Raw genomic sequence first — 27669 nt, forward strand, 5'->3', positions numbered from 1 at the left:
TCTCAGTTTTTCCCCTTTGAGGATATTAGCTGTGGGCTTTTCATAAATGGCTTTTATGAAGTTTAAGTATGTTCCTTCTATCCCGACTTTATCGAGGGTTTCTTTTTCTTTTAAGAAAGGATGTTGAATTTTGTCAAATGCTTTTTCTGCATTGATTGACAGGATCATATGGTTCTTATCTTTTCTTTTACTAATGTGATATATCACATTGATTGATTTGCAAATACTGAACCAGCCCTGCAGTCTAAGAATGAATCCCACTTGGTCATGGTGAATAATTCTTTTCACATGCTGTTGAATTCGATTTGCTAGTATCTTGTTGAGAATTTTTGCATCCAGATTCATCAGGGATATTGGCCTGTAGTTCTCTTTTTTTGCTGGGTCTCTCTCTGGTTTAGGAATCAAAGTAATGCTGGCTTCACAGAATGAGTCTGGAAGTTTTCCTTCCCTTTCTATCTTTTGGAAAAGCTTGAGAAGGATAGGTATTATCTCTGCTTTAAATGTCTGGTAGAATTCCCCAGGGAAGCCATCAGGTCCTGGACTCTTATTTATTTGGATTTTTGATAACTGATTCAATTTCTTCACTCGTTATGGGTCTGTTAAAATTTTCTATTTCTTCCTGTTTGAGTTTTGGAAGGTGTGTGGGTGCTTAGGAATTTGTCCATTTCTTCCAGGTTGTCCAGTTTGTTGGCATATAATTTTCACAGTATTCCCTGATAATTGCTTGTATTTCTGAGGGGTTGGTTGTAATAATTCCATTTTCATTCGTGACTTTATCTATTTGAGTCCTCTCCCTTTTCTTTTTGAGAAGCCTGGCTAGGCTTCTCAATTTTGTTTATTTCTTCAAAACACCAACTCTTGGTTACATTGATCTCCTCTACTTTTTTTTTTAGATTCTATATTGTTTATTTCTGCTTTGATCTTTATTATTTCTCTTCTGGTGGGTTTGGGGTGTTTTTGCTGTTCTGGTTCTATTTCCTTTAGGTGTGCTGTTAGATTCTGTATTTGGGATTTTTCTTTTTTGTTGAGATAGGCCTGGATTGCAATGTATTTTCCTCTCAGGACTGCTTTTGCTGCATCCCAAAGCATTTGGATTGTTGTATTTTCATTTTCATTTGTTTCCATATATTTTTTAATGTCTTCTCTAACTGGTTAGTTTACCCACTCATTCTTTAGTAGGTTGTTCTTTAACCTCCATGCTTTTGGAGGTTTTCCAGACTTTTTCCTGTGATTGATTTCAAGTTTCATAGCGTTGTGATCTGAAAATGTGCATTCCATGAACATTGGAAAAATAAATATTGTTAAAATGTCAATACTACCCAAAACTATCTACACATTCAATGCAATCCCAATCAAAATTGCACCAGCATTCTTCTCAAAACTAGAACAAGCAATCTTAAAATTTGTATGGAACCACAAAACACCCCAAATAGCCAAAGTAATATTGAAGAAGAAGACCAAAGTGGAAGGCATCACAACACCAGACTTTAGCCTCTACTACAAAGCTGTCATCATCAAGACAGCATGGTCTTGGCACAAAAACAGACACATAGACCAATGGAATAGAATACAGACACCAGAATTGGATCCACAAATGTATGGCCAACTAATCTTTGACAAAGCAGGAAAGAATATCCAATGGAAAAAAGACAGTCTCTTTAACAAATGGTGCTGGTAGAACTGGACAGCAACATGCAGAAGAATGAAAGTAGACCACTTTCTGACACCATTCACAAAAAATAAACTCAAAATGGATGAAGAACCTGAATGTGAGACAGGAAACCATCAAAACCCTTGAGGACAAAGCAGGAAAAAACCTCTCTGACATCAGCCACAGCAATTTCTTAATTGACACATCTCCAAAGGCAAGGGGATTAAAAGCAAAAATGAACTATTGGGACCTCATGAAGATAAAAAGCTTCAGCACTGCAAAGGAAACAATCAACAAAACTAAAAGGCAACTGATGGAATGGGAAAAGATATTTTCTTTTTTTTTTCAATATATGAAATTTATTGTCAAATTGGTTTCCATACAACACCCAGTGCTCATCCCAAAAGGTGCCCTCCTCAATACTCATCACCCACCCTCCCCTCCCTCCCACCCCCCATCAACCCTCAGTTCTCAGTTTTTAACAGTCTCTTATGCTTTGGCTCTCTCCCACTCTAACCTCTTTTTTTTTTTTTCCTTCCCCTCCCCCATGGGTTTCTGTTAAGTTTTTCAGGATCCACATAAGAGTGAAACCATATGGTATCTGTCTTTCTCTGTATGGCTTATTTCACTTAGCATCACACTCTCCAGTTCCATCCACGTTGCTACAAAGGGCCATATTTCGTTCTTTCTCATTGCCACGTAGTACTCCATTGTGTATATAAACCACAATTTCTTTATCCATTCATCAGTTGATGGACATTTAGGCTCTTTCCACAATGTGGCTATTGTTGAGAGTGCTGCTATAAACATTGGGGTACAAGTGCCCTATGCATCAGTACTCCTGTATCCCTTGGGTAAATTCCTAGCAGTGCTATTGCTGGGTCATAGGGTAGGTCTATTTTTAATTTTCTGAGGAACCTCCATACTGTTTTCCAGAGTGGCTGCACCAGTTTGCATTCCCACCAACAGTACAAGAGGGTTCCTGTTTCTCCACATCCTCTCCAGCATCTATAGTCTCCTGATTTGTTCATTTTGGCCACTCTGACTGGTGTGAGGTGATATCTGAGTGTGGTTTTGATTTGTATTTCCCTGATGAGGAGCGACATTGAGCATCTTTTCATGTGCCTGTTGGCCATCCAGATGTCTTCTTTAGAGAAGTGTCTATTCATTTTTTCTGCCCATTTCTTCACTGGGTTATTTGTTATAACTTTGTTATAGCTTTTTATCTTCATAAGGTCCCAGTAGTTCATTTTTGCTTTTAATTCCCTTGCCTTTGGGGATGTGTCGAGTAAGAGATTGCTACGGCTGGGGTCAGAGAGGTCTTTTCCTGCTTTCTCCTCTAGGGTTTTGATGGTTTCCTGTCTCACATTCGGGTCCTTTATCCATTTTGAGTTTATTTTTGTGAATGGTGTCAGAAAGTGGTCTAGTTTCAACCTTCTGCATGTTGCTGTCCAGTTCTCCCAGCACCATTTGTTAAAGAGACTGTCTTTTTTCCACTGGATGTCTTTTCCTGCTTTGTCAAAGATTAGTTGGGCATACGTTTGTGGGTCTAGTTCTGGGGTTTCTATTCTATTCCATTGGTCTATGTGTCTGTTTTTGTGCCAAGACCATGCTGTCTTGATGATGACAGCTTTGTAGTAGAGGCTAAAGTCTGGGATTGTGACGCCTCCTGCTTTGGTCTTCTTCTTCAAAATTACTTTGGCTATTCGGGGCCTTTTGTGTTTTCATATGAATTTTAGAATTGCTTGTTCTAGCTTCGAGAAGAATGCTGGTGCAATTTTGATTGGGATTGCATTGAATGTGTAGATAGCTTTGGGTAGTATTGACATTTTGACAATATTTATTCTTCCAATCCATGAGCAGGGAATGTCTTTCCATTTCTTTATATCTTCTTCAATTACCTTCATAAGCTTTCTATAGTTTTAAGCATACAGATCTTTTACATCTTTGGTTAGATTTATTCCTGGGTATTTTATGCTTCTTGGCGCAATTGTGAATGGGATCAGTTTCTTTATTTGTCTTTCTGTTGCTTCGTTGTTAGTGTATAAGAATGCAACTGATTTCTGTACATTGATTTTGTATCCTGCAACTTTGCTGAATTCATGTATCAGTTCTAGCAGACTTTTGGTGGAGTCTATTGGATTTTCCATGTATAATATCATGTCATCTGCAAAAAGCGAAAGCTTGACTTCATCTTTGCCAATTTGGATGCCTTTGATGGGAAAAGATATTTTCAAATGACATATCGGATGAAGGGATAGTATCCAAAATCTATAAAGAACTCACCAAACTCCACACTCAAAAAACAAATAATCCAGTGAAGAAATGGGCAGAAAACATGAATAGACACTTCTCTAAAGAAGACATCTGGATGGCCAACAGGCACATGAAAAGATGCTCAACGTCGCTCCTCATCAGGGAAATACAAATCAAAACCACACTCACCTATCACCTCACGCCGGTCAGAGTGGCTAAAATGAACAAATCAGGAGACTATAGATGCTGGAGAGGATGTGGAGAAACAGGAACCCTTTTGCACTGTTGGTGGGAATGCAAACTGGTGCAGCCACTCTGGAAAACAGTGTGCAGGTTCCTCAAAAAATTAAAAATAGATCTACCGTATGACCCAGCAAAAGCACTGCTAGGAATTTACCCAAGGGATACGGGAGTGCTGATGCATAGGGGCACTTGTACCCCAATGTTTATAGCAGCACTTTCAACAATAGCCAAATTGTGGAAAGAGCCTAAATGTCCATCAACTGATGAATGGGTAAAGAAGAAGTGGTTTATATATACAATGGAATACTACTTGGCATTGAGAAAAAATGAAATCTGGCCATTTGTAGCAACGTGGATGGAACTGGAGAGTGTTATGCTAAGTGAAATAAATCAGGCAGAGAAAGACAGGCAGAGAAAGATACCCTATGTTTTTACTCATATGTTGATCCTGAGAAACTGAACAAAAGACCAAGGGGGAGGGGAAAGGGGAAAAAAAGTTACAGAGAGGGAAGGAGGCAAACCATAAGAGACTCCTAAAAACTGAGAACAAACTGAGGGTTGATGGGGGGTGGGGAAGAGGGGAAAATGGGTGATGAACATTGAGTAGGGCACCTGTTGCAATGAGCACTGGGTGTTGTATGGAAACCAATTTGACAATAAATTACATAATAATAATAATAATAATAATAATAATAAAGAAATTGGTCATGTTATGATTATTTCCACCACAGAAATCAACAAATGCTATAAATCATGGCACATTCCCTCCAGAGACCTGGTTGTTAAATGCTCACCAACATACCAACTGTTTACCATTCTCCCCTTCCTACTAAGTGAACCCAGAATGCAACTTGTCAATGATGTTTCTCTTTCACAGAAAAAGAAATTGATATTCTGAGAAGTTACATGATCTGTTCAAAGTCTCACGGTTGATAAGCAGTAAGCTCAGCACTAGAGCCTAGGGTTTCAAAAGACTCTAGCCTATGCTAGAGAATGAAGGACCTCAGACTCTAAAAAGAACCTCGAATATTAGTATAAACCTCCCAGCTTAATGGCTCTGGAGAAAGTGCTGCCCTGAGGGTCTCCCAAGAGATCAAAGATTTGATTCCTGTGACAGAAATCCCTAAGAGACAAAAATGCTTTTATGGCCATAGCTAGGAGTCCCAAATTGCTTTACAAGAAGCCGTAGATATTTTAGTGAGGTTTGTATGTACATTGGAATTTGGGGGATGGGAAGGGGAGGTCCAAAAGATTGAGAGCCCTTAGGAATATGATAATTGGAAGCCTTGCTTTTGTTGAACTTCTTAGAACCCCCATCTCCTCCTAAATTTACAACTCCCACCCTCACACACCACATACCCATACATAGCACACATAGGGAAATTGGCAACATGATGAAAAATATAGAAAATAATAGGCTTTCCAAGTAAGATCTCAGTCCATGCATTTGTATAATACTTTAACTTGTGGCATTTTCAATATTATATTTATGATGTAAAACCAATTAAGCACACTCATAGTACAGCAGAGAAATTTTACAGGCTTCCTCAAGAGTAATGAATATAATTTTCTAAATAGAAGGGGGAATCCAGCATCAGCCTTCTATATAAACTCTCAGAGACCCACCGCAATTTTTTAAATTCTTTTATAGGACAGTGCTTTTAATATTCTTAATTTTATTCCATAAAATCAATAAAATGAATGTAATAATTGAAAGTAAATTAATGGATTGTTTCATCTTTTCAGGTTGTTATTTGGATGGCCCGGCTACTTCCCTTAAAGGACTAGTGTTTTCTTTTTCTACCCTCACTGGCCAAGCATGTTCAATTCCTCTGTAGGCATCGTATCTATGCTTCTGTGATGGTATTTCTGACTCAATATTTGACTTTCAATTTCACACCCAATTTCCCACCACTCAAATTTTATCTTATTTTCTATCTTAGAAACTTAGGTACATTGTAAATATTTCCCTTGACAACCACAATATGTAGTGTTAATAATAGAGTATTTGTCTAGAGACAATGTTATGCTAAATAAAAACGGACTGGGAATAGTCTCCTTGTCAAGCCATAGACTTAGGTATTCAAATTGCAATGACCCCCTGAAATTTTCAAGTCTGAGTGATGCTTTCTGATATATAAATGAAGGACTGTGAATAAGCAAGAAATGGACACTGAGTGCATCTACTGGCCCTCTAGAGTGTTGGGGATCATTTAGATGTTCACATGATTCTCCTCTTCACTATTATTACATTCAGACAGGATACTGAGAAGTGTAGGAGGCTTATGGTGTTTAGTTTAACATAGAACTTTCAATGGCAAAGAGAGATCTGGGTAACCTTGATAGATTTTTATATCGCTGTGTTTGCATATCATGTAGAAGATACAGAGTCCAGCCATGTCCTATCTCAATTAAAGCCACTCTCTCATTACTTCACTACATTTGGTGAAGAAGATTCCTGATGTGATCTGGGCTTCTCACCCTTTGCTTGAGAAGCCCATGATAACTCAGCTTTACTGTTAAGTCCCCAAGAGCTTCATTCCTTTCAAACATGTACAAGAGACATTCCTGCAGCCTACTTAGGAAACTATTTCTTGAGGTACAGTCATCACATTTCTGAAAAATTATGGTGGCAGCTGATCCAAAATCTTGGCCTTGAACTCCAGCCAATGTTTTCTTGAATCCAAAGTGTCCTGCCAAAACAAAGTAATTGCACAGCTGACAGAACCTCTCTTGTTACCTCTTAGGAATGACCATAATTTACAGCCTGCAATGCCAATGGGGGTCTCCTAGTGAACATGCCACTCTGGGTGCATTTCAGTGAGTCACCTCAAAGCTAATGATCTTCTCATATTTATCTTCTCAGGAAAACACAAAATTCCTCATTTCTTTGAGGAGAATGACATCACTGATAAGGAGCTCTGTTTTTACTGTAACTGTATACTTCTTTTTTCCTTCTAGATGTCTACTGGTTTCCTGACACAACAGTTTGGTATCATTTCCTGGGACCTCCAATACTGGAGGTGCTGGTTCCAGGCTTCAGGTGGCCATGACCAAAGCTATCACTACAGAGACTTCTTAAAGGAAAGACATCCCATTTGGCTTTAAAAACAGGCAGGCAGGTGAGGTGGTTCCCAATGGGGAGGTGGTTAAGGGGTGGGCAGAAGAGATGAAGAAGATTAACAGGTACAAACTTCAAGTTATAAAATAAATAAGTCACAGAGATGAAAAGTACAGCATAGGGAATATAGTTGATACTATTGTAATAGAATTGTATGGCAACAGATGGTGAATATGGTTATCATGGTGAGTACTGAGTAATGTATAGAACTGTGGAATCAGTAGTTTCAGTACACCTGAAACTAATGTAGCATTGTATGTCAATTATACTTCAAAAATGGACTAAAAAAAAACAGCTCCTACAAAATTCAACTTGGGTATGTGACTTGAAGGTTGTTAAAGCAGGAGGAAGCCAGAAAGAGAAGAAAAAAGAAAGTGAGAAAGGCAATGAAGCAGAGAAAGACCATGAGACTGGTCTGTAGGACAGGAAAAAGCCATCCTCTTAGCATGGGATTCCCAATGCAGCACAAAAAATCAATCAATCAATCAATCAATCACCCAGGCTGTTAATGTTCTAAGTACAGTTGAAATCACAATTCAGAAAAGACCCCCTTCTGTGCTGAAAGATTGATTATGTGATGTTGTATAAAGAGTTGCAATCATTCATTGTTAATTCAATAAATGTTTTAAGTACTTGTTGCTAGATGTTGGGGACATGATTTTTCTAAAAAAGAATGAGATGGCGGAATAGCATGGAAGTTTTTTTTGCATCTCACTTCCATGAAATACAGCCAAATCAACACTAAACCATCTGCACACCTAGAAAACTGATTTGATGATCAACACAACAATCTGCACAACATGAACCACAGAATTCAGCAGGTACATGACATGGAGAGGTGAACTGGGGGAGAGAGGAGCTGCGGAGGGCAGGGAGCTGTTTTTGCTTGTGGAGAGAGGACAGAGAGGGGGTGGGGGGGAGAGTATGGGAAAAGCACCCCCCCCAAAGCAACTGGAGAGAAAGTGGAAAAGTGGAAACAGCTACAAGGACTGAACTAAAAAGGGAAAAAGGAGAAAGGAGAGTGTTTAAATTCCATTAAGAATGTATAAAAGGGGGAGCGCAGAGTCTGAAACTCCACAGCTCAATACCTGGCGGTGCTCTTGTGGGAAGGGCGAATCCCCAGAAGCAGAGTGGGGTCTGGAAGGTTCTCCGTCCACATGGGGAAAAGCAGTTCCACTGCCAGAAGGGCATTTGGTAGAGTCTGTGCAGCCACCTAGTCCCAGCAGGTCCCAGAGAACAACCACATTCACTTGTGCTGGAACAAGGTCATTAAGGGTGAAGCCTAGTGCCAGATGTATGTTGTGGTTTTCCATAACCCCTGAAACACTGCTGCTACATGATTGCGTGAACTTTTTCTGGGGCAGGGTGGTGCCCAGCCGCAGTCTCTGGGCGTTGATAGCAGCATGGTCCTATGAACATTTGTGGGTGCAGCCAGCACCTGGCCATTGCTTGGTGAGACCCTCCCCCAGCGGATCTGAGTGGGTCAAAGCTGCAGTCCCTCAGAAATGAGGGATTGGGAAATACAGTCACATCCGAGAAAAAATTCAGGAGGGAGGTGCTGCTTGGCAACCTGATGGCTTGGTCACAGATAGTATAAAAACGGGGAGTGGACAGAAGCCAGAGACAAAGGATGGGTGTGTGATTGCTGGTCAGGGAGAGCACAGAGTTCTGATACTAGAGACTGGGTAGCTGGGTGACACCATTTTCACTTCTCCAGCGCATGTGCACACACACCTACAAGCGCCACAAACAATCCACCTCTTTAAGCTAAGCAGCGCCATCTAGTGTAGAGTGGAGCAGTTACACTAAGTCCCGCCCAACCGGGCCAACCTTGCTCTTCAGGAACACCACAAATCTCTCCACCAGCTTAGTTTATGGACTATAAAGTGCTTCACAGTTTGACTCCTAGGGGAAACTAATGTAATTTCAATTGTATTTCAGTCTGTTCTCTGGGTCCATCTATTCAATTTTATTTCTTTCTTTTTTATTTTTTCTTTTTTGTTTCTTTTCTTTTTCTTGAATACAGAAAGAGAAAAAATATTTTTATTTTCAATTTTTATTAAAAGCACTTTTCCTTATTTTTTCTACTATATTTTTTACTTTTTTTGTAAATTTTTCAAATTCTATTTTACTTCCATCATTTCATTTTATTCTATTTCATTGTATTCATTTTCTCAAATTTTCAACCTTTTTCCTTTTTTTCTCTTTCCTCCCCTTTTTTCTCTAATCTATCAAGCTCTTTTCAATAGCCAGACCAAAACACTCCTAGAATATAACATCATTTATTTGATTTGTGTGTGTGTGTGTTTTTAATTTTTTAATTTTAAGTTTTTTTACCTTATCACTTCCTTTTCTTCCTTCAAAATGATGAAATGAAGGAATTCACCCCAAAAGAAAGACCAGGAAGAAACGTCAGCCAGGGGCTTAATCAACACAGATACAAGCAAGATGTCTGAACCAGAATTTAGAATCACAATAATAAGAATACTAGCTGGGGTTGAAAATAGTTTAGAATCCCTCTCTTCAGGGATAAAAGAAGTAAAAGCGTCAGGATGAAATAAAAAATGTTATAACTGAGCTGCAATCTCGAATGGATGTCACGGCAGCAAGGATAGATGAAGCAGAGCAGTAAATCTGCAATATAGAGTACAAACTTATGGAGAATAATGAAGCAGAAAAAAAAGAATGAGACTAAGGCAAAAGAGCACGATTTAAGAATTAGAGAAATCAGTGGCTCGTTAAAAAGGAACACCATCAGAATCATAGGGGTCTCAGAAGATGAAGAGAGATAAATGGGGTAGAAGGGTTTTGTGAATAAATCATAGCGGAAAACTTTCCTAACCTGGGGAAAGACACAGACGTCAAAATCCAGGAAGCACAGAGGATTCCCAATAGATTCAACAAAAACCAACCATCAACAAGGCATAGCCATAGTCAAATTCACAAAATACTCAGGAAAGAAAGAATCATGAAAGCAACAAGGGAAAAAAAAGTCCTTAACTTATAAGGGAGGACAGATCAGGTTTGCAGCAGACTTATCCACAGAAACTTGGCAGGCCAGGGAATGGTAGGATATATTCAATGTGCTGAATTGGAAAAATGTGCAGCCAGGAATACTTTACCCATCAAGGCTGTCATTCAAAATAGAAGGAGAGATGAAAAGTTTCCCAGACAAACAAAAATTAAAGGAGTTCATGACCACTAAACCAGCCCTGAAAGAAATTTTAAGGGGGACTCTCTGAGGGGAGAAAAGACAAAAAAAAAAAAAAAAAAGAGACCAAAAGCAACAAAGACTAGAAAGGACCAGAAAACACTACCAGAACCTCCAACTCTACAAGAAACATAATGGTAATAAACTCATATCTTTCAGTACTCCCTCTAAACATCAATGGACTAAATGCTCCAATCAAAAGACATAGGGTAACAGAATGGATAAGAAAACAATATCCATCTATAAGCTGTTCACAAGAGACCCACTTAGATCTAAAGACACCTTCAGATTGAAAGTAAGGGGATGGAGAATCATCTATCATGCTAATGGTTGACAAAAGAAAGATGGAGTAGCCCATACTTATATCAGACAATCTAGACTTTAAAATAAAGACTGTAACAAGAGATGAAGAAGGGCATTATATCATAATTAAGGGGTATATCCACCAAGAAGACCTAACTATTATAAACATTTATGCTACAAATGTGAAGCACCCAAATATATAAATCTATTAATCAGAAACATAAAGAAACTCATTGATTCTAATACTATAATAGTGGGGGACTTCAACACCCACTTACAGCAATGGACAGATCATATAATCAGAAAATCAACAAGGAAACAATGGCTTTGAATGACACACTGGACCAGATGGACTTCACAGATATATTGAGAACATTTCATCCTAAAGCAGCAGAATATACATTCTTCTCCAGTGCACATGGAACATTCTCCAGAATAGATCACATATTGGGACACAAACCAGCCTTCAACAAGTACAAGATTGAGATCATACCATGCATATTTTCACACCACAATGTCATGAAACTTGAAATCAACCACATGAAAAACTTTGGAAAGAGAACAAATACTTAAAGACTCAAGAACATCCTACTACAGAATTAATGGGCTAACCAAGATGTTAAAGAGGAAATTAAAAAGTACATGGAAGCCAATGAAAATGATAACACCACAGCCCAAAGCCTCTGGGACACAGCAAAGGCAGTCATAAGAGGGAAGTATATAGCAATCCAGGACTTCCTAAAGAAGGAAGAAAGGTCTCAGATACACAACTTAACCTTACACCTTAAAGAGCTGGAAAAAGAACAGCAAATAAAACCCAAAACCAGCAGAAGGTAGGAAATAATAAAGATTAGAGCAGAAATCAATGCTTTCGAAATAAAAAAAAACAGATCAATGAAATGAGAAGCTGGTTCTTTGAAAGAATTAACAAAATTGATAAACCACTAGCCAGTTTGATCAAAAAAGAAAAAGGAAAGGACCCAAATAAATAAAATCAAGAATGAAAGAGGAGAGATCACAACCAACACAGAAGAAATAAACACAATAATAAGAGTATATTATGAGCAATTATACACCAATAAAAAGGGGAATCTGGAAGAAATGGACAAATTCCTAGAAACGTATAAACTACCAAACTTAAACGGAAGAAATAGAAAATTTGAACAGACCCATAATGAGTAAAGAAATCAAATTAGTAATCAAACATCTCCCCAAAAACAAGAGTCCAGGGCCAGATGGCTTTCCAGTGGAATACTACCAAACATTTATTTATTTTATTTTTTTTTAATTTATTTTGGGGACAGAGAGAGACAGAGCATGAACGGGGGAGGGGCAGAGAGAGAGGGAGACACAGAATCGGAAACAGGCTCCAGGCTCCGAGCCATCAGCCCAGAGCCTGACGCGGGGCTCGAACTCACGGACCGCGAGATCGTGACCTGGCTGAAGTCGGATGCTTAACCGACTGCGCCACCCAGGCGCCCCGGAATACTACCAAACATTTAAGGAAGAGTTAACACCTCTTCTCTTGAAGCTGTTCCAAAAAATAGAAACGGAAGGAAAACTTCCAAACTCTTTCCATGAAGTCAGCATTACCTTGATTCTAAAACCAGACAAAGACCCCACTAAAAAGGAGAATTATAGACCATTGTCCCTGATGAACATGGATGAAAAAATCCTCAGTAAGGTATTAGCCAACCAGATCCAACAATACATTAAAAAAATTATTCACCACGACCAAGTGGGATTTATACCTGGGATGCAAGTCTGGTTCAATATCCACAAAACAATCAGTGTGATACATCACATCAATAAAAGAAAGGACAAGAACCACATGATCCTCTCAATAGATGCAGAGAAAGTGTTTGACAAAATATAGCATCCTTTCTTGATAAAAAACCGTCAAGAAAGTAGGGATATAAGGATCATACCTTGAGATCATAAAAACCATATATGAAAGACCCAATGCTAATATCAGCCTCAATGGGGAAAAACTGAGAGCTTTCCCCCTAAGGTCAGGAACAAGACAGGGATGTCCACTCTCACCATTGTTATAAACAAAATATTGGAAGTCTTAGCCTCTGGAATCAGACAACACAAAGAAATAAAAGGCATCCAAATCAGCAAGGAGGAGGTCAAACTTTCATTCTTCACAGATGACATGATACTCCATATGGAAAACCCAAAAGGTTCCACAAAAAAACTTCTAGAACTGATCCATGAATTCAGCAAAGTGGCAGGATATAAAATCAATGCACAGAAATCAGTTGTGTTCCTATACACCAACAATGAAGCAACTGAAAGAGAAATCAAGGAATCGATCCCATTTACAGTTGCACCAAAAACCATAAGATACCGGGGAATGAATCTAACCAAAGAGGTGAAAAATGTATACACTGAAAACTATAGAAATCTTGTGAAAGAAATTGAAGAAGACACACACAAAAAAATGGAAAAAGATTCCATGCTCCTGGATAGGAAGAACAAATATTGTTAAAATGTCAATACTACCCAAAGCAATCTACATATTCAATGCAATCCCTATCAAAATAACACCAGCATTCTTCACAGAGGTAGAACAAACAATCCTAAAATTTGTATGGAACCAGAAAAGATCCTGAATAGCCAAAGCGATCTTGAAGAAGAAAACCAAAACAGGAGACATCACAATCCCAGACTTCAAGCTGTATTACAAAGCTGTAAGTATTAAGACAGTATGGTACTGGCACAAGAACACACACTCAGATCAATGGAAAAGAATAGAGAACCCAGAAGTGGACCCACAAACGTATGGCCAACTAATCTCTGGCAAAGCAGGAAAGAATGTCCAATGGAATAAAGACAGTCTCTTCAGCAAGTGGTGCTGGGAAAACTGGACAGCGACATGCAGAAGAACGAAACTGGACCACTTTCTTACACCATACAAAAATAAACTCAAAATGGATGAAAGACCTAAATGTAAGAAAGGAAGCCATCAAAATCCTCAAGTAGAAAGCAGGCAGAAACCTCTTTGGCCTTGGCCGCAGCAACTTCTTACTCAACACATCTCTGGAAGCAAGGGAAACAAAAGCAAAAATGAACTACTGGGACCTCATCAAAATAAAAAGCTTCCGCACAGTGAAGGAAACAATCAGCAAAACTAAAAGGCAACTGACACAATGGGAGAAGATATTTGCATATGACACATCAGATAAAGGGTTAGTATCCAAAATCTATAAAGCACTTCTCAAACTCAATGCCCAAAAACCAAATAATCCAGTGAAGAAATGGGCAAAAGACATGAATAGACACTTCTCCAAAGAAGACATCCAGATGGCCAACTGACACATGAAAAAATGCTCAACATTACTCAGAATCAGGGAAATACAAATCAAAACCACAATGAGATACCACCTCACACCTGTCAGAATGGCTAACATTAACAACTCAGGCAACAACAGATGTTGGTGAGGATGTGGAGAAAGAGGATCCCTTTTGCACTGCTTGTGGGAATGCAAGCTTGTGCAGCCACTCTGGAAAACAGTATGGGGATTCCTCAAAAAATTAAAAATAGAACTACCCTACTATCCAGCAATTGCACTACTAGGTATTTATCCAAGGGATATAGGTATGCTGTTTTGAAGAGACATATGCACCCCAATGTTTATAGCAGCACTATCTACAACAGCCAAAGTATGGAAAGAGCCCAAACGTCCACTGACGGATGAATGGATAGATGTGGCATTTTTATACAATGGAGTATTACTCAGCAATCAAAAAGAATGAAATCTTGCCATTTGCAGCTACGTGGATGGAACTAGAGGGTATTATGCTAAGCAAAATTGGTCAGTCAGAGAAAGACAAATATCATATGACTTCACTCATATGAGGACTTTAAGATACAAAAGAGATGAACATAAGGGAAGGGAAGCAAAAATAATAAAAAACAGAGAGGGGGACAAAAACATAAGAGACTCAGATATGGAGAACAAACAGAGGGTTGCTGGAGGGGTTGTGGGAGGGAGGATGGGCTAAATGTGTAAGGGACATTAAGGAATCTACTCCTGAAATCATTGTTGCACTATATGCTAACTAACTTGGATGTAAATTAAAAAAATGTGTTAAATAAAAATTAAAAAAAACCCCAAAACCTAGTTTCCAATGCAAAAAAAAGAAAGAAGCAAAGGAATAAAGAAACAAAGAAAGAAAGAAAGAAAGAAAAATAAAGAAAGAAAACCTAACTAAACAAACAAAAAACTGGCAAGCTCCCTTCTTCTAAAAGGAATAACTGTTGAATTTTTCTGAAAGAACATTCTAGACTTCACTGTTCATTTTAAGCCAAGGTAGGTTCTAGGCTCAGGATCCTCTGGGCTATAGATTCTAGAATCCAGGAGCCTTGTAATTGGGCAGGCGGGAAGATGGATCCCTAAACTTTGTAAATCTTGGTGAGAAGATTAGAAGCCGAAGGCCTTGGATGACTAAATGCTGCCCATGCTAGAAGACTCTGAGGGTCTCCAGGGTTTGTTACTATACTTAAGAGTCTTCAATGTCTTCTTCTTTCTGATAAAAATATACCCAGAAGAAGCACTGAAGAAAGATCACTATGTTCATCTTTAGGACCAGCCAGTGGGAAGAAAGATTTGGGGGCTGGTTCTGACAAGGAGGCTAGAAGTCCACCAAAGGTCATCCAAGTGAGATACCTAGTCGTGGAAAAATTTCTCTAGAACATTCATTCTCTGTTCCTGCATGGCGTTAAAGCCCAAGTCCTGGTTTCTGCAAACTCCCCATCACCCCTTCATGCAAAGGGCAGTGGTGCTTTGGCATATGCTCTTACTGCTCTGGAGTTTATTCAGTTCCTTCTGCATTTTGGGACCCTGGAGCTTTCCCTTATTTTTTTTTTTTTGTGAGCTCAGTTATACATTTACAAGAATGTTTGATACTTTCTCTCTCTCTCTCTCTCTCTCTCTCTCTCTCTCTCTCTCTCTCTCTCTCTCTCTCTCTCTCTCTTCCCTCTCTCCAGTATTTCTATCTGCTCAACAGTGTGCAGTGTCCAGGCAATCATATCCCCCATACTGCCAGAAATAAAGTCTTTGCAATCTGATTAAAGGGAATGAAAAGACATTAAGAAAGAAACAGTGGGTGCCTTTTCTTACTCTTAGTTGGAAGGGTCAAGCACTGGCAAAGTCCTAAATCTGGTTCTTTAGGTGAGATGAGTTTCTGTACAGGATGGTCTGTATTATTCCTGGGAAGAGCTCTGTAACAGGGGCATTGGTTACATTTTGCTGCAGGTTTCCTGGGTGTGGCTCCTGGACCACCTAACTGAGTCCCTAAACCTCTGTTAGTCATATTTACTACCTGGGGGATGGAGGCTCCTATTTATGCCTATGGACTGGACTACTGGTCTCTGCTTCTTAAGTTCTGACCCACTGGCTGGTCTTGTTTTTAGTTATTTCTGATCCTGTGGTTTCTCACAGGAATGAGATAAGCCTGAATGTTTTGAATTAATGTCTTGCTCCAACCTAAAGAACTATGTATGCATATCTGCTGGCTTACTTGATCCCCAGGTTTCCCCCCAAGCCCAATCCACTCTTGTGTTTTAGCTCTCAGGATATAAGTACTTTCTTTTAGTCTTCCCCGAATGGATAGGGGCAAATCATATGAAGACTCTTCCTTGACAGTTCAGGTAGTATTGGTTCTAAGGAGAAGAGACTGGGTGGGTCTGTGGTATCAAAAGATACGGATCTATCAAGACATTCAGAATTGAGGAGCCTCAAAGTTGGCAGAAGGGAGGTCTTGCATACATCTCTTCAATCCCTTTTGTATTCTGAGGTTATTATCTCAACTCTATCCTCATTACATTCAATACTTCCCGAGTCACCAGGAAGGACAGGCAAGTCCAGACCCCTTAAAACTTCATTCTTTCTCCCAAACATCTCCTTGTTTTCTGTGAAGAAGTCTCTCACCAGGTTTCTTCTCTAGTTTATTACCAATGAGATAATTGGAAGTCCTTTTTTTTTATTGTGATAAAAAGCACATAACACAAAGTTTGCCATCTTAGCCATTTTTAAGTTCAGTAGTGTTAAATATATTCGCAGTGTTGTGAAACAGATCTTCAGAACTTTTTACTCTTGTCATTCTAAAACTCTATACCCATTAAAAAACAACTCTCCCTCTCCCAGGTAACCACAATTCTTCTATTTCTGTGAATTTGACAAATAGGTACCTCATATAAGTGGAATCATACAATATTTGTTTTTCGTGACTGGTTTATTTCACTTAGCATAATGTCCTCAGGGTTCATCCATGTTATAGCACGTGGAAAGATCTCCTCCCTTTTTAAGGCCAAATAATATTCTACTGTATGTGTATACATTTTGTTTGCATTCATCTGTCAATGGACATTTGGGTTTCTTACATCTCTTGGCTATTGTTAATAGTGCTGCTATAAATATGGATATGCAAATATGGTGCATATTTGCATAAATTAGGTGCATAAATCAGGTCTTTGAGACCCTGATTTAAATTCTTTTGGGTATTGTGAGTGAGATTGCTGGATCATAGGGTAGTTCTATTTTTAATTTTTTAAGGAAACTTCATACTGTTTTCCATAGCAGCTGCAGCATTTTGCATTCCAACAGTGCATAAGGGTTCCAATTTGTCCACATCCTCGCTAATACTCATTTTCTGTTTTTTTATGATAGTAGCCATCCTAATGGGTGTGAGGTGGCAATGTCTTTCTTATACTTCTTCATGAGATACCTGGAATTATGGGTGTTTTGAAAAAAATCTGATCAGCTAACCTCTGGTTGCTCAGTTCAACTTTCAATGGCAGATGGGGATTCAAATGATCTTCAAAATTCAAAGAAACTGTGACAAATTAAGCATTTTCTGATCAAGAGTGGAAAACATCCAGAACATTTATGTTTGCTTTCCATCCAAAATTATCACTCAATTAATGTTCACCACCAAATTCCACCTGGTTTCGTTACATAAACTTTATAGAGCTCCCCTTACAAGACTTCTGTGTGTTTTCCTGATGATGGAAAGACCACTTCATCTTGGCTTCTGCTTTTCTTCTGTGAGCTCATGCTAGGGTCATTGTGCCGTGTCTTTTATATGTTTGGACTAGACTAGAACTCCAATCCCTCCTGACTCTAAGTCTTGGTCTCTCTTCAAACTGGGGTGGTTGGCTTCTTTTGGAGGTCACAAAGGTCACCTTGGCTACCTCTAAGTAATGACCACAAGCAACATATTTTCACTGTAAATGGCTTTCTTGTTCATCAAATTTTATTTGAGGTTGATATTGGATCAAAACCTGGTGTATTCAGCTTGGCAGCCTGCGTTCCTAAGAGCATCATGCCATTCCCAAGGAGGGTATCTCATGGTGCCTTTCTGCCTGGTGTGTCTCTCTTCTCATGCATGGCTCTAAAATAGTAAATCATATATCTTATATTGCCTTTTATTTCCTAATTATCTCTTGAGTTACAGCCCTGCACCCATTCAGCACAGCAAAGTACATGGCAAGGAGAGAATTTATGACTCACAATTGCTGAATATTTCATCTCATTGCCTGAAGGCAACACAGTGTGCCAACCTATGCTTGACCAAACACTATTAAACATTTCAGTCCAATACAACTGAATGCTTCTGCCCTTGAAACTCACTGACTTTTGGTGCTTTGCAAATAAGTTGGTATGGGACCATAAGTTTTTTGGTCATGTGAACAAAGTGGTGTTTCTCAAACTGTGGACCCTGTTGAGGTAAGAGATCCTATGAACCCTATCTACTCTCACTTGAAAATACCTTGCAAAAGTACCCTCATCATAATTAAAGGACACAATAAAGTATGTGAAGGATTGATATGGAAAGGAAATTTTTTTCATGACCAAAACTATGGTGAGGATAAATCAGAAATCTCAAAAAAAATTCAATGGCAGAGAAGAAAGATTGAAAGGAAACTGGGTCCCTGATGATGTTAATGATCTATCTGGAGCCAATATTTAAAAGACTTACTGTTAAGTGACATAATTATTACTTAAGCTAGTTGAGTGGGAGTTCTCGGTTATTTGCAATCCAAGGCATCCAAAACCATGAAGCCATGTGTAGGGTTTTAACAATGGGAAGCTGCTAAAGGGTTTTAGCAAAAATATTACGTGGTCATATATGAATTGCAAAAAGATGGTACAGTTTCACTGTTGATAATGGTGTTGTAGGGGTTTAAGGATGAGTGCAGGGGGGAAGTATAAAAGAGGACCAAGTTTGAGAGGGAAAATTATGAGGTACATTTCAGACACGATGGATTTAATAAGCCTTTAAGTTTTCTTAGTGAAGATGCCAAGTGGGCAGTAAAATATATGGAACTTAAGAGTTCCATATTTACCTCTGGAGATAAATTTAAGAGTCAATGATATATGTATCAATATATCAATATATCAATATATATCTATATCTATTGAAGTCCCAGAGATGGATAGATGGTCTTGGGATGAATTCTTGAGGCACTTAAATATTTAAAAAATTTTTTAATGTTTATTTATTTTTGAGAGAGAGAGAGACAGAGAGTGAATGGGTGAAGGGCAGAGACAGAGGGAGACAGAATTTGAAGCAGGCTCAGAGCCTGATGCGGGGCTCGAACCCACAAACCATGAGATCATGACCTGAACCAAAGTCAAACGCTCAACTGACTGAGCCATCCAGGTGCCTGGAGGCACTTCAATATTTAATGCCATGATAGGAGAGGATGAATCTCCAAAGGAGACAAAGAAGGATATGAAATGTAGGTCTGAATACCTTAAAGTCAGTCCATGAATTTCTACCTCCCAAGAAACCATCGGGCAGAGGACTGGACTTGATGATTTCTCAGAATTTTTCTTCTTCTGAGATCCTTGATTCTAATATAATTATGATTGCTCCATATTGTGGCATCAATGATAAATACTGTTGAATCTTTTTTTGAATCCTGTCAATCTCAAATAATCCTTCTGCTTTTGAATTTAGATTGCATATTATCTGTATTCCTGTTAGGGCATAATCCTACTTTGTATGGTAGTTGTCTGTGACTATGCCTCATTTATCTTACTAGAGAAGGCATTCTTAAAGTCTAGAAACATCTTATTTATGTATTTATCCTTCTCCCCAAACTGCTCTACTGAACGGGCAAGGTGTTTTGAATATAGTAGGACACCAATACATTCTTTGGTGAATTAGTATTTGAGAAGTATTTAAAAATACAGAGTGAAATTGCTAATTTTTAAAACTGAATTCTTGAACACAAACTAGAAAGTCTGACTGAACATAAAGATAAATAAAGATCTCATCCCGGAGAGATCTAAGGGTCATGGAACATTTCTCTGAAGTCCTCTACCTAGTGAGCAGCCAGCTGTCTACTTAAGGTGGTAAGATTATTACCAATCACTGACTTCCAGATTTCTGATTCAATCTAATCATCAAAACATACAGAAGATAAAATAATCCTTACCCTGACCAGCATTCTTATGCTCCCAAAGCTGATAATTTTTCTATTTTCTATAGTACTACCAAACTGGATCCTTCCTTAGTTGAGGAAGAAAGGAATGCCACATTTAACCAAAGCAGTCTTCAAAAATGGATTTAGCATCAGAGATCGGTATAACCTGCAAGATAGTCAATGTTGTCAGCTTGGTCTTACTATAGTACAGTTCTGTGACTGTGTATTTAACTGGTGTCCACCCAAAATAACACACTTCACATTCAGCTGAGTTCATTACAAAATCTAAAAGTTGGCAAAAAATTGATCCCTTATTATAGGGAAATTGGGTAAAGCATAGAATGGAAGATTAAATGAAACTTACGTTTATTTATATCTTCTATTTGCTGGGATCTTTAACACTGTAATTTCATTTGATAAGAAAAATGAAAGTATATGTGCACTTGTTTTCAGGTCTTACCCATATGTTCCTAAGTAAGTAGAATTTTGAGTATTCTTACACCATTCACAATTATCAATTTGAGATGAAAATTAATTAAATGACTTCTATGTCCGAGGTCTTAAAAAAATCTAGATAGGTACTTTTGCTTTCACATATCTAATAGTCCCTCAAAATTCCCTCTTTTTAAAGCCAGCAACCATTAAGTTACTCTTAAACCCACACTAAGTACTATTTAATACAGGGGACAGAAAGCCAGATAGGTCTGGTTTTTGGTATCAGTAGTGTCTTTGTTGTGGAGAGATGTCAGTTTCCAAATTCTCACTACACTGTACAGACCTGTGTACCTCAGGCAACTTTATAGCTGAAACCCCACTCCCTGGGGACTTATAGCAACTTGTAAATCCATGAGGAATTTTTCAGCAAAGTTCTATTTCTTAGTTTATTCATGGATTAGACTTATAAGGGTAGATTCATTCTAAGGCTCTAATGAGCAGGGTTTTTTTTCACACTGAAAAGAACACTTGCTTCTCTTTTTCCAACATTCAGCTTATGATGGTTTTAGAATTTATGTTCTCAGTTATATCCCCCATTGACTTTGAAATCTTAGAAAATACTCACCGTGGTTCTTCCCAGAATCCAGCACTATTCAAAGCCTTTCTTTATGTAGCATTAGAAAATGGAGACCTACAAAACTATTTCACATGAGTTTGTTGCTCTGGTTTACTTCTAAGAACATTGGCTGTGCTCTTCCGACTAACCAGAACTCATGACAGTGGTCTAATAACTGAGCGATGTCTGTTATTAGGGGTGGAGAACACGAAGCGGATTTCCATATTAAGTTTCTCAGAGTTGGGCTGAGGGTAAGTTCTTTTTTCTTCCACTTGAAAAGATTTGAGCTAGATTTTTTTTTTAAACAAAGAGATGTCTCCAGAATGAAGTCCATAAAACCAATCTGAGAACTACTAATGGTCCCATTGCCCATTTGGTTATATGTGCGAGCACCACATCTGTGACTGGTCTGGATTGTCTCATTTCATTGACTTCTATGGGGCTAACAGTATATGGGCTTTTAAAAACAGAGCTGAATTTCTTTTATTCTTCAATACTTGCTCATTTCTGTTTTACTATTTCTAAACTTCATTCTTTTCTGTTTCACCTAACTCCAAACGCATTTCAAGGGTATCTTTCTCTTTTTTGGATGATAAGACATAACATTTTTGAGATGAAAGGTCCTTTAGAGTTCACCCACTATAATGTCCTTATTTTACAGATGAGAAAAATGAGTCACAGAGAAGGGAAGGAAATTGCTTGCCATAATTTAATGGGATTTGTCTTAGATCCTAGTTCTTCTGAGTACCGATTCAGGCAGCTGCCTAAAGAGGCAATATAATCTGAATCGGGGATCAGAACTAAGGCACATATCTGAACAGTTTGTTCCCTCACTATATGACTCTGTATTAGTTTTCTACCCTATGTAACAAATTGCTACAAACATAGTGTTTTAAAACAATATACATCTATTTCTTTATTATACCATACTATATGCCCTCAGCTCTCAGAGGCCACCCTCACTCTCTTGACATGTGGGCCTTCTAACATGCTCATTTACTTCTATAAAGCCAGCAAGTCTCTAACAAGATTGAGTCTTATACAACTTAACATAATCAAGGAGAGACATTGAATCACCATTGCCATATTCTATTGGTTAGAAGCAACTCACAAGTACTGCCCAGACTCAAGGGGATGATATTATAGAAGGGCATGACCACCAGAAGATGAGGATCTTTGGGGGTCACTTTAGGGTTTGCACACTACAGCTCCCCAAAATTATTGACTTAGGCTAACATCAGAATGAATTCCAGGCAAGCAATATTTTCACTGTGGATCACTGCAAATTTGCAAATATATTTCTAAAGGTATATCTCCAAGATCTATCCTCTACCTTATTCAATAATTTTATCCTTTTTACCAATGACTCCATGAAGATACAAAAGATGAGTTTTTCACATTTATAGGCAAATGAGATCAGGCTAACAAATAATCTGGATGACACAATTAGGTTCTATTTTTATTTCCATGCTAATGTTATGGGGATATTTTTTTGACTTAAAGAAAATGATCTTCATATTTGAATTTCCTTGTATGTGACCACCTATTCAGCCAGAGACACCCATTTGCTTTGTGGAATATTAGGACTTTTGCAGCAGAAATGCAAGGAAAAAGACAATGTTAAATTTTAAACTCCAAAATGGAAGTTTGGAGTTCACAGACTGACAATATTTTGAAAGACAGGCTTTGGTGGTGGAGAATAGATTTTCTAAACTTCTTTAGCTCTTAGTAACAGTTTTGATCATGGAGTTTTAATATAGGTAAAGGGCAGAGGGGACTTAGGTATGATGTCACAGAAGTCATTAAGGAAGGAAGGAAAACTCATCCCTTGCAATCTCAGAGGGCTGTGAGAAGGAGAAAGAAGGCAGAATAGGATATGGAGCTCTGATGTTAGGGCCCTTTGGGTCCTTATTCAAGACCTCCAAAATTTAAAGGTGCAGAAGTATTCAGATATGTATATGGAAAGCCAGTCATATTGAGATGATTGGTCAGTTTCCCTAGGCATAGCCTGTGGTAACCTGCAAACTTCTGGAATTAGTCTCACAATGGGCTGGGCATCCATAGCTTCTAATATGGTGTATTACTGACAGAGAGCCAGCTTGATCAAAGGACTCAAGGCATCACTTCAGCTTCCTGTAATCCATCTGTGTCATTCGCAGAGCCCAGAAATTTTCACATGCCGCAGAGAGGGCACATGAGATGCCTAGAGGGCTTGGATTGGACTGAAAACCAAGGTTCACAGTGACAATGTAGGACCTTACCTGAGCTCTGTGATCCTGGAAGACAAAAGACAGGAAGAAATCCCCCATCTTTTTGTGTTCCAGGAAAGAGCTCATTGCAAAGAACCACCCACCCTCACCCATATGACCTAGATAAGATTCTCCCACACTGCCTGGTTTATCTACAACAAGGCCAGACACACACCTGCTAAATTCCCATTTTGCCTCATAAATCATTAGGTGAACTGCTTTTGTCTATTGACCAATCTGAAAAAAAAAAAACTTTTTAATTGAACTTTAGCTAGTTAGGATTCTCTCCTAACTTCAGGTCTCTGAACTTTGGCCTACCCTCAGCCTCAGCCAGCATACAACCCCTCCTAAGAATAGGCTGGCCTCAGAGTAAAATATTCTCTGGTAACTATTCCATCATACCACCCTTTCATCCCACCTCCCCACATCCAGTTATTTTTACTCTTGTTTACTCCTCTCTATAAAAGAACAATTCTTTTTGCTGAACTCTTGAGAAGCGTGCAGACTTCATGCTCAAGACATTCTCCCTATAACAATAGTCCCTAATCCTACTGTTTTTTCCTCTTTTGCAACAATCCTTTTGAATAAAGTCTCCCCTTAGTAAGTCTGGATTTGTTTTTATTTGATAACAGCATACAGCAAGTTTGTAACCAGAGTCAAATGACCAGAGCCACTGATCCAGCTGTGAATGACCCAAGGCTCAGGTGAGGTCATGGACACCTCTGGGATGAGACCAGTTGAGTTATTCCACTGTACAGACCAGCAGGACTAGAGGAAGTCACTTGGATATGAGGTCCATTTGCATCATCATGAAATCTCATGATTCTTTCCTTCAAGTAGTCAACATCTTGGAGAAGAGAGGCTGGAGTGTTCCAAAGGACTAAAAATTTACTCAAAAGAATCAAGTCAGTTTCTTCTGGCCTAAAAGTCTTTTTCTGAGACACTGTTACCGGAAAATTTTTTTTCTTGCCACTCAGCAGGGTCTTATGAGGGTGACTAGTTCTGTTACCAAAAGTTTACAGAAGCCACTTTTTCTTAGCACAACTGACAGTAGTGAATACAAATTTGTGACCAGCTACACTAGAATTATGAATCAAATAAAACAAGATGATGTTCCACAGCAGTAAATGTAAGATCCTGCCTTTGAGTTCAAAAACATGTAAGTACAGGATGCGAATATTTGGTTTAGGAACAGCATGGCAACACTCAGGAAGAAAAAATTAGAGGTTGTATTAGTCAGGAATATTTTGGTTGCAACTTACAGAAACCCAACTGAAATTAGGCAAAAGGGCAAAAAGGGAATTTATTGGCTCTCAGAATCCAAGAACAACCAGACTGAGGGAAGGAATGGAGTTGTTGGGTTTCAGGGATAAATGGGGCAAGGGACACAAAAGCCCTGGGGGCTCTCTATTCTAGTCTTGGCTTCTCTTTGGGTGGCATTCTCTCCTTTGGGTTTTCTTCTCTCTCACTACTGATGATCTTTCCACACTAGGCAGTGTTATGCTCCTTAAATGCTTGTGAGTCTTACCTCTTCTGACTTTTGCTACTGAACTTAAAAGAGGCTCAGAAAATTCTGTGGAAGAATTCTGATAGGGCACCTGGTAAAGGGCTTTCCTGTAGCCAGGGAAACACAATCATGCAAAAAAGGAGGTTTTCAAAATAGCAATTCAAATGTGCTTATGGGGAGGGGGAAAGAAGAGGGCCATTCCAAAATTTCATGAAGTAAAGAGGGCTTCTGGATAAATAGCCCTAAAGTTCAAGTATAAGTGTGTGCCTACATTAATACTAAGTCAGTGAGAGAATGTGTTTCTCAAAGCTTCATGGTAGGAGGCTGCATCTGTAGATGTGAAGTTTAGGGTGCAGCAGTTAACACACCTGAGGCTGAGGTTTTATCATGGTGGTCCTGCTTATAGGAGATTACAGACCACATGGAAGGGACTTCTGGGGAAGCAGGTAGCCTGGTGAAGCAACTCAAACCATTCCATGTTATTGCTGATGCAGCTATCTCGAGGACCCCATGAAAGCACTGAGGATGTTTAGGTTGGAGGAAAAAGCCTAGGAACATGCAGTTGTTGTCAGCTGCTCTTATTCTTTATAAACTGATGCATAGAGACTTCGGGACAACAGACTGATTCAGTATAAGGACTTCCTCATAATGAAAGCTGTCCTGGGGTTGGATGGGTGTGTATGATGAAGTGGTGAGGTAACAATAAATGGCATTATAGGGTTCATTTATTCACTCTTCCATCTCTTCATTCATTCAGCAAGTATTTATTCAGTAACAAATAGACAACAGGGACAAATAGACAACACATTCAATAAGAGCAGCTCATCACTGCACTACATACACCTGGCCCAGTGTACTAGCACTATATTAGTATTTGTTAAATGAATGAAAGATATGAACGAGCGAGGGGGCATGGTCACTGTGCTGGGTACTAGAGATGACCATAGGTTCCTCAAGGAACTGACAATCCAACACTTGATTAACAGGGACGATGCTCTGCATGCATTGTTGCTCTGATGGATGATGTGCAGATTGCTTTGAAAGGACAAAGGAGTGGTATTGAAAGTGCTCCTGGAGCTCAGAGCAGGGCTGGCAGAGTTGGAAACACTCCTATTGGAAAAGGTGACGAAGGTGGAGGGTAATGGGAAGGACATTCCCAGAGGAAGAAAGAGTGTAGAGAAGGGAAAGAGGTAGGGCCAGATGGTGCTTCTTGCTCCTGGGTTGTTCCCTGGACTGATGGAAGCCCTGCTGTAGGCCCTATGGTGCTGTGGTTCTGTTCCTTCCATTTCTGCATTGCATTTCCTATTCCTGCCCCATTATATGTGCTGGGCTGGAGGGGGACAGCCAGGGAACTCTAGGTGTGCTTAGGAGGTCTTGGGGTGGGGAGAAAGAAGGAATTGGCTATCTTAGAAAGTGGGTAAAAAGCAGTTTAGGGCATGTGTTCACCTTGGAAATGTTCTATTTAACAACTGGGTCATGCACATCTGGTGTAGAAACTTTTTTCTACTATAAGTGACACCAGTAAATGTTTAAAAAAATGTTAAAAATGTTATTAAAAAAAAGCACCTAGGTTCTCTCCACCTTCATAAGGGGAGAGGGCAAATGTCTAGGATGACCAAGGTACCCTAACCTCCTCAGAAGAAGCCCTTCACTCAGTCCTTCCTCAGAGCATTCTCATTTTCACTGTCACCCCCCCACTCCCTTAACCAAGCTGAACTCTTTTCTCCATTGTGATGTGATGTGATGTCATGTAATACTTTCAGTCTCATAAAGGTGTACATGATAGACCAAGTTTAATCTCTTTTACCCATTCATGGTTCATTTACATTTTAATACCAGAGAACATTTTTAGCCAAAGCAATGCCATCCTCAGTGAGAAATTTGAGCATCTTCAATAGAAGTGGGAGGATTTAGAGGAGTTATGACAAAATTAACTTCTTCCCCCACCAACCCCCAGGATTTTTTTTTCACACTGGGGGTCATGCATGGGGAAACCAATTTTGTGAGTTGCAGCTAGTCTTTTAAAAAGAATGAAAGAGAATTGAATAGGATGAAATAGAAGAGATAAAAATATCAGAGTCATAGCATGTAGTAAGAATAAGTGATGCTTCACAAAATGTATTTCAGGTAAATATAAATATGTGTGTATGTGTAAATAATGTAAATTGTATTTTTTGCTGTGGGTTGTAGTAAAGACAAATGTTTGAAAATGCTGCCTTAAACTTATTGTCTAGAAAAGTACAATTTGATATTGCCTAAATGATTTGGCTTTTTCTTAGATAGAAATAATCTTGGCTAGTCCATCTTGTTTGGTGGTGGGTTCTAAGCAAAATATTTTAATTTACTTTTTTAAGTCTCATATCAGAGGAGTAGAAGTCTCTCAGTTTTTCCAAGTCCCCTCAAGAAAAGATATAAAGTGAAATACCTAACAATTGTTTCCTGCCTACTTAAGCAAATGATTCTTTGCCTGAGATTATAATGCTCCTGGGGGAGCAATGGGAGAGATGAAAACTTAGTGTTTCTAAGAGCCTTTGAGGATTTGAGTCATTGATAATGTGTATCTGCTCTCCATAAGAGTAAATGTGGATTTCCTATTGGACTTTTCTATTTTTTGAAGGCAGAAGAGCCAACGTGG

General features: G+C 38.9%; 1 protein-coding gene across 2 annotated transcripts in view; it reads left to right on the forward strand.

The window, feature by feature from the left end:
- The window catches only part of NPR3 (natriuretic peptide receptor 3), a 95681-nt gene extending 87766 nt beyond the window's left edge, over positions 1–7915 (forward strand). For both annotated transcript variants that reach the window (XM_058716799.1, XM_058716807.1), the window contains exon 8: positions 7112–7915. In XM_058716799.1, the coding sequence (XP_058572782.1) occupies positions 7112–7130 (19 nt within the window). In that variant the 3' untranslated portion in view covers positions 7131–7915. The remainder of the gene's footprint in view (positions 1–7111) is intronic.
- The last annotated feature ends 19754 nt before the right edge of the window (positions 7916–27669 follow it).

This window comes from Neofelis nebulosa, chromosome 1 (assembly GCF_028018385.1).
Source record: "Neofelis nebulosa isolate mNeoNeb1 chromosome 1, mNeoNeb1.pri, whole genome shotgun sequence".
NCBI lineage: Eukaryota > Metazoa > Chordata > Mammalia > Carnivora > Felidae > Neofelis > Neofelis nebulosa.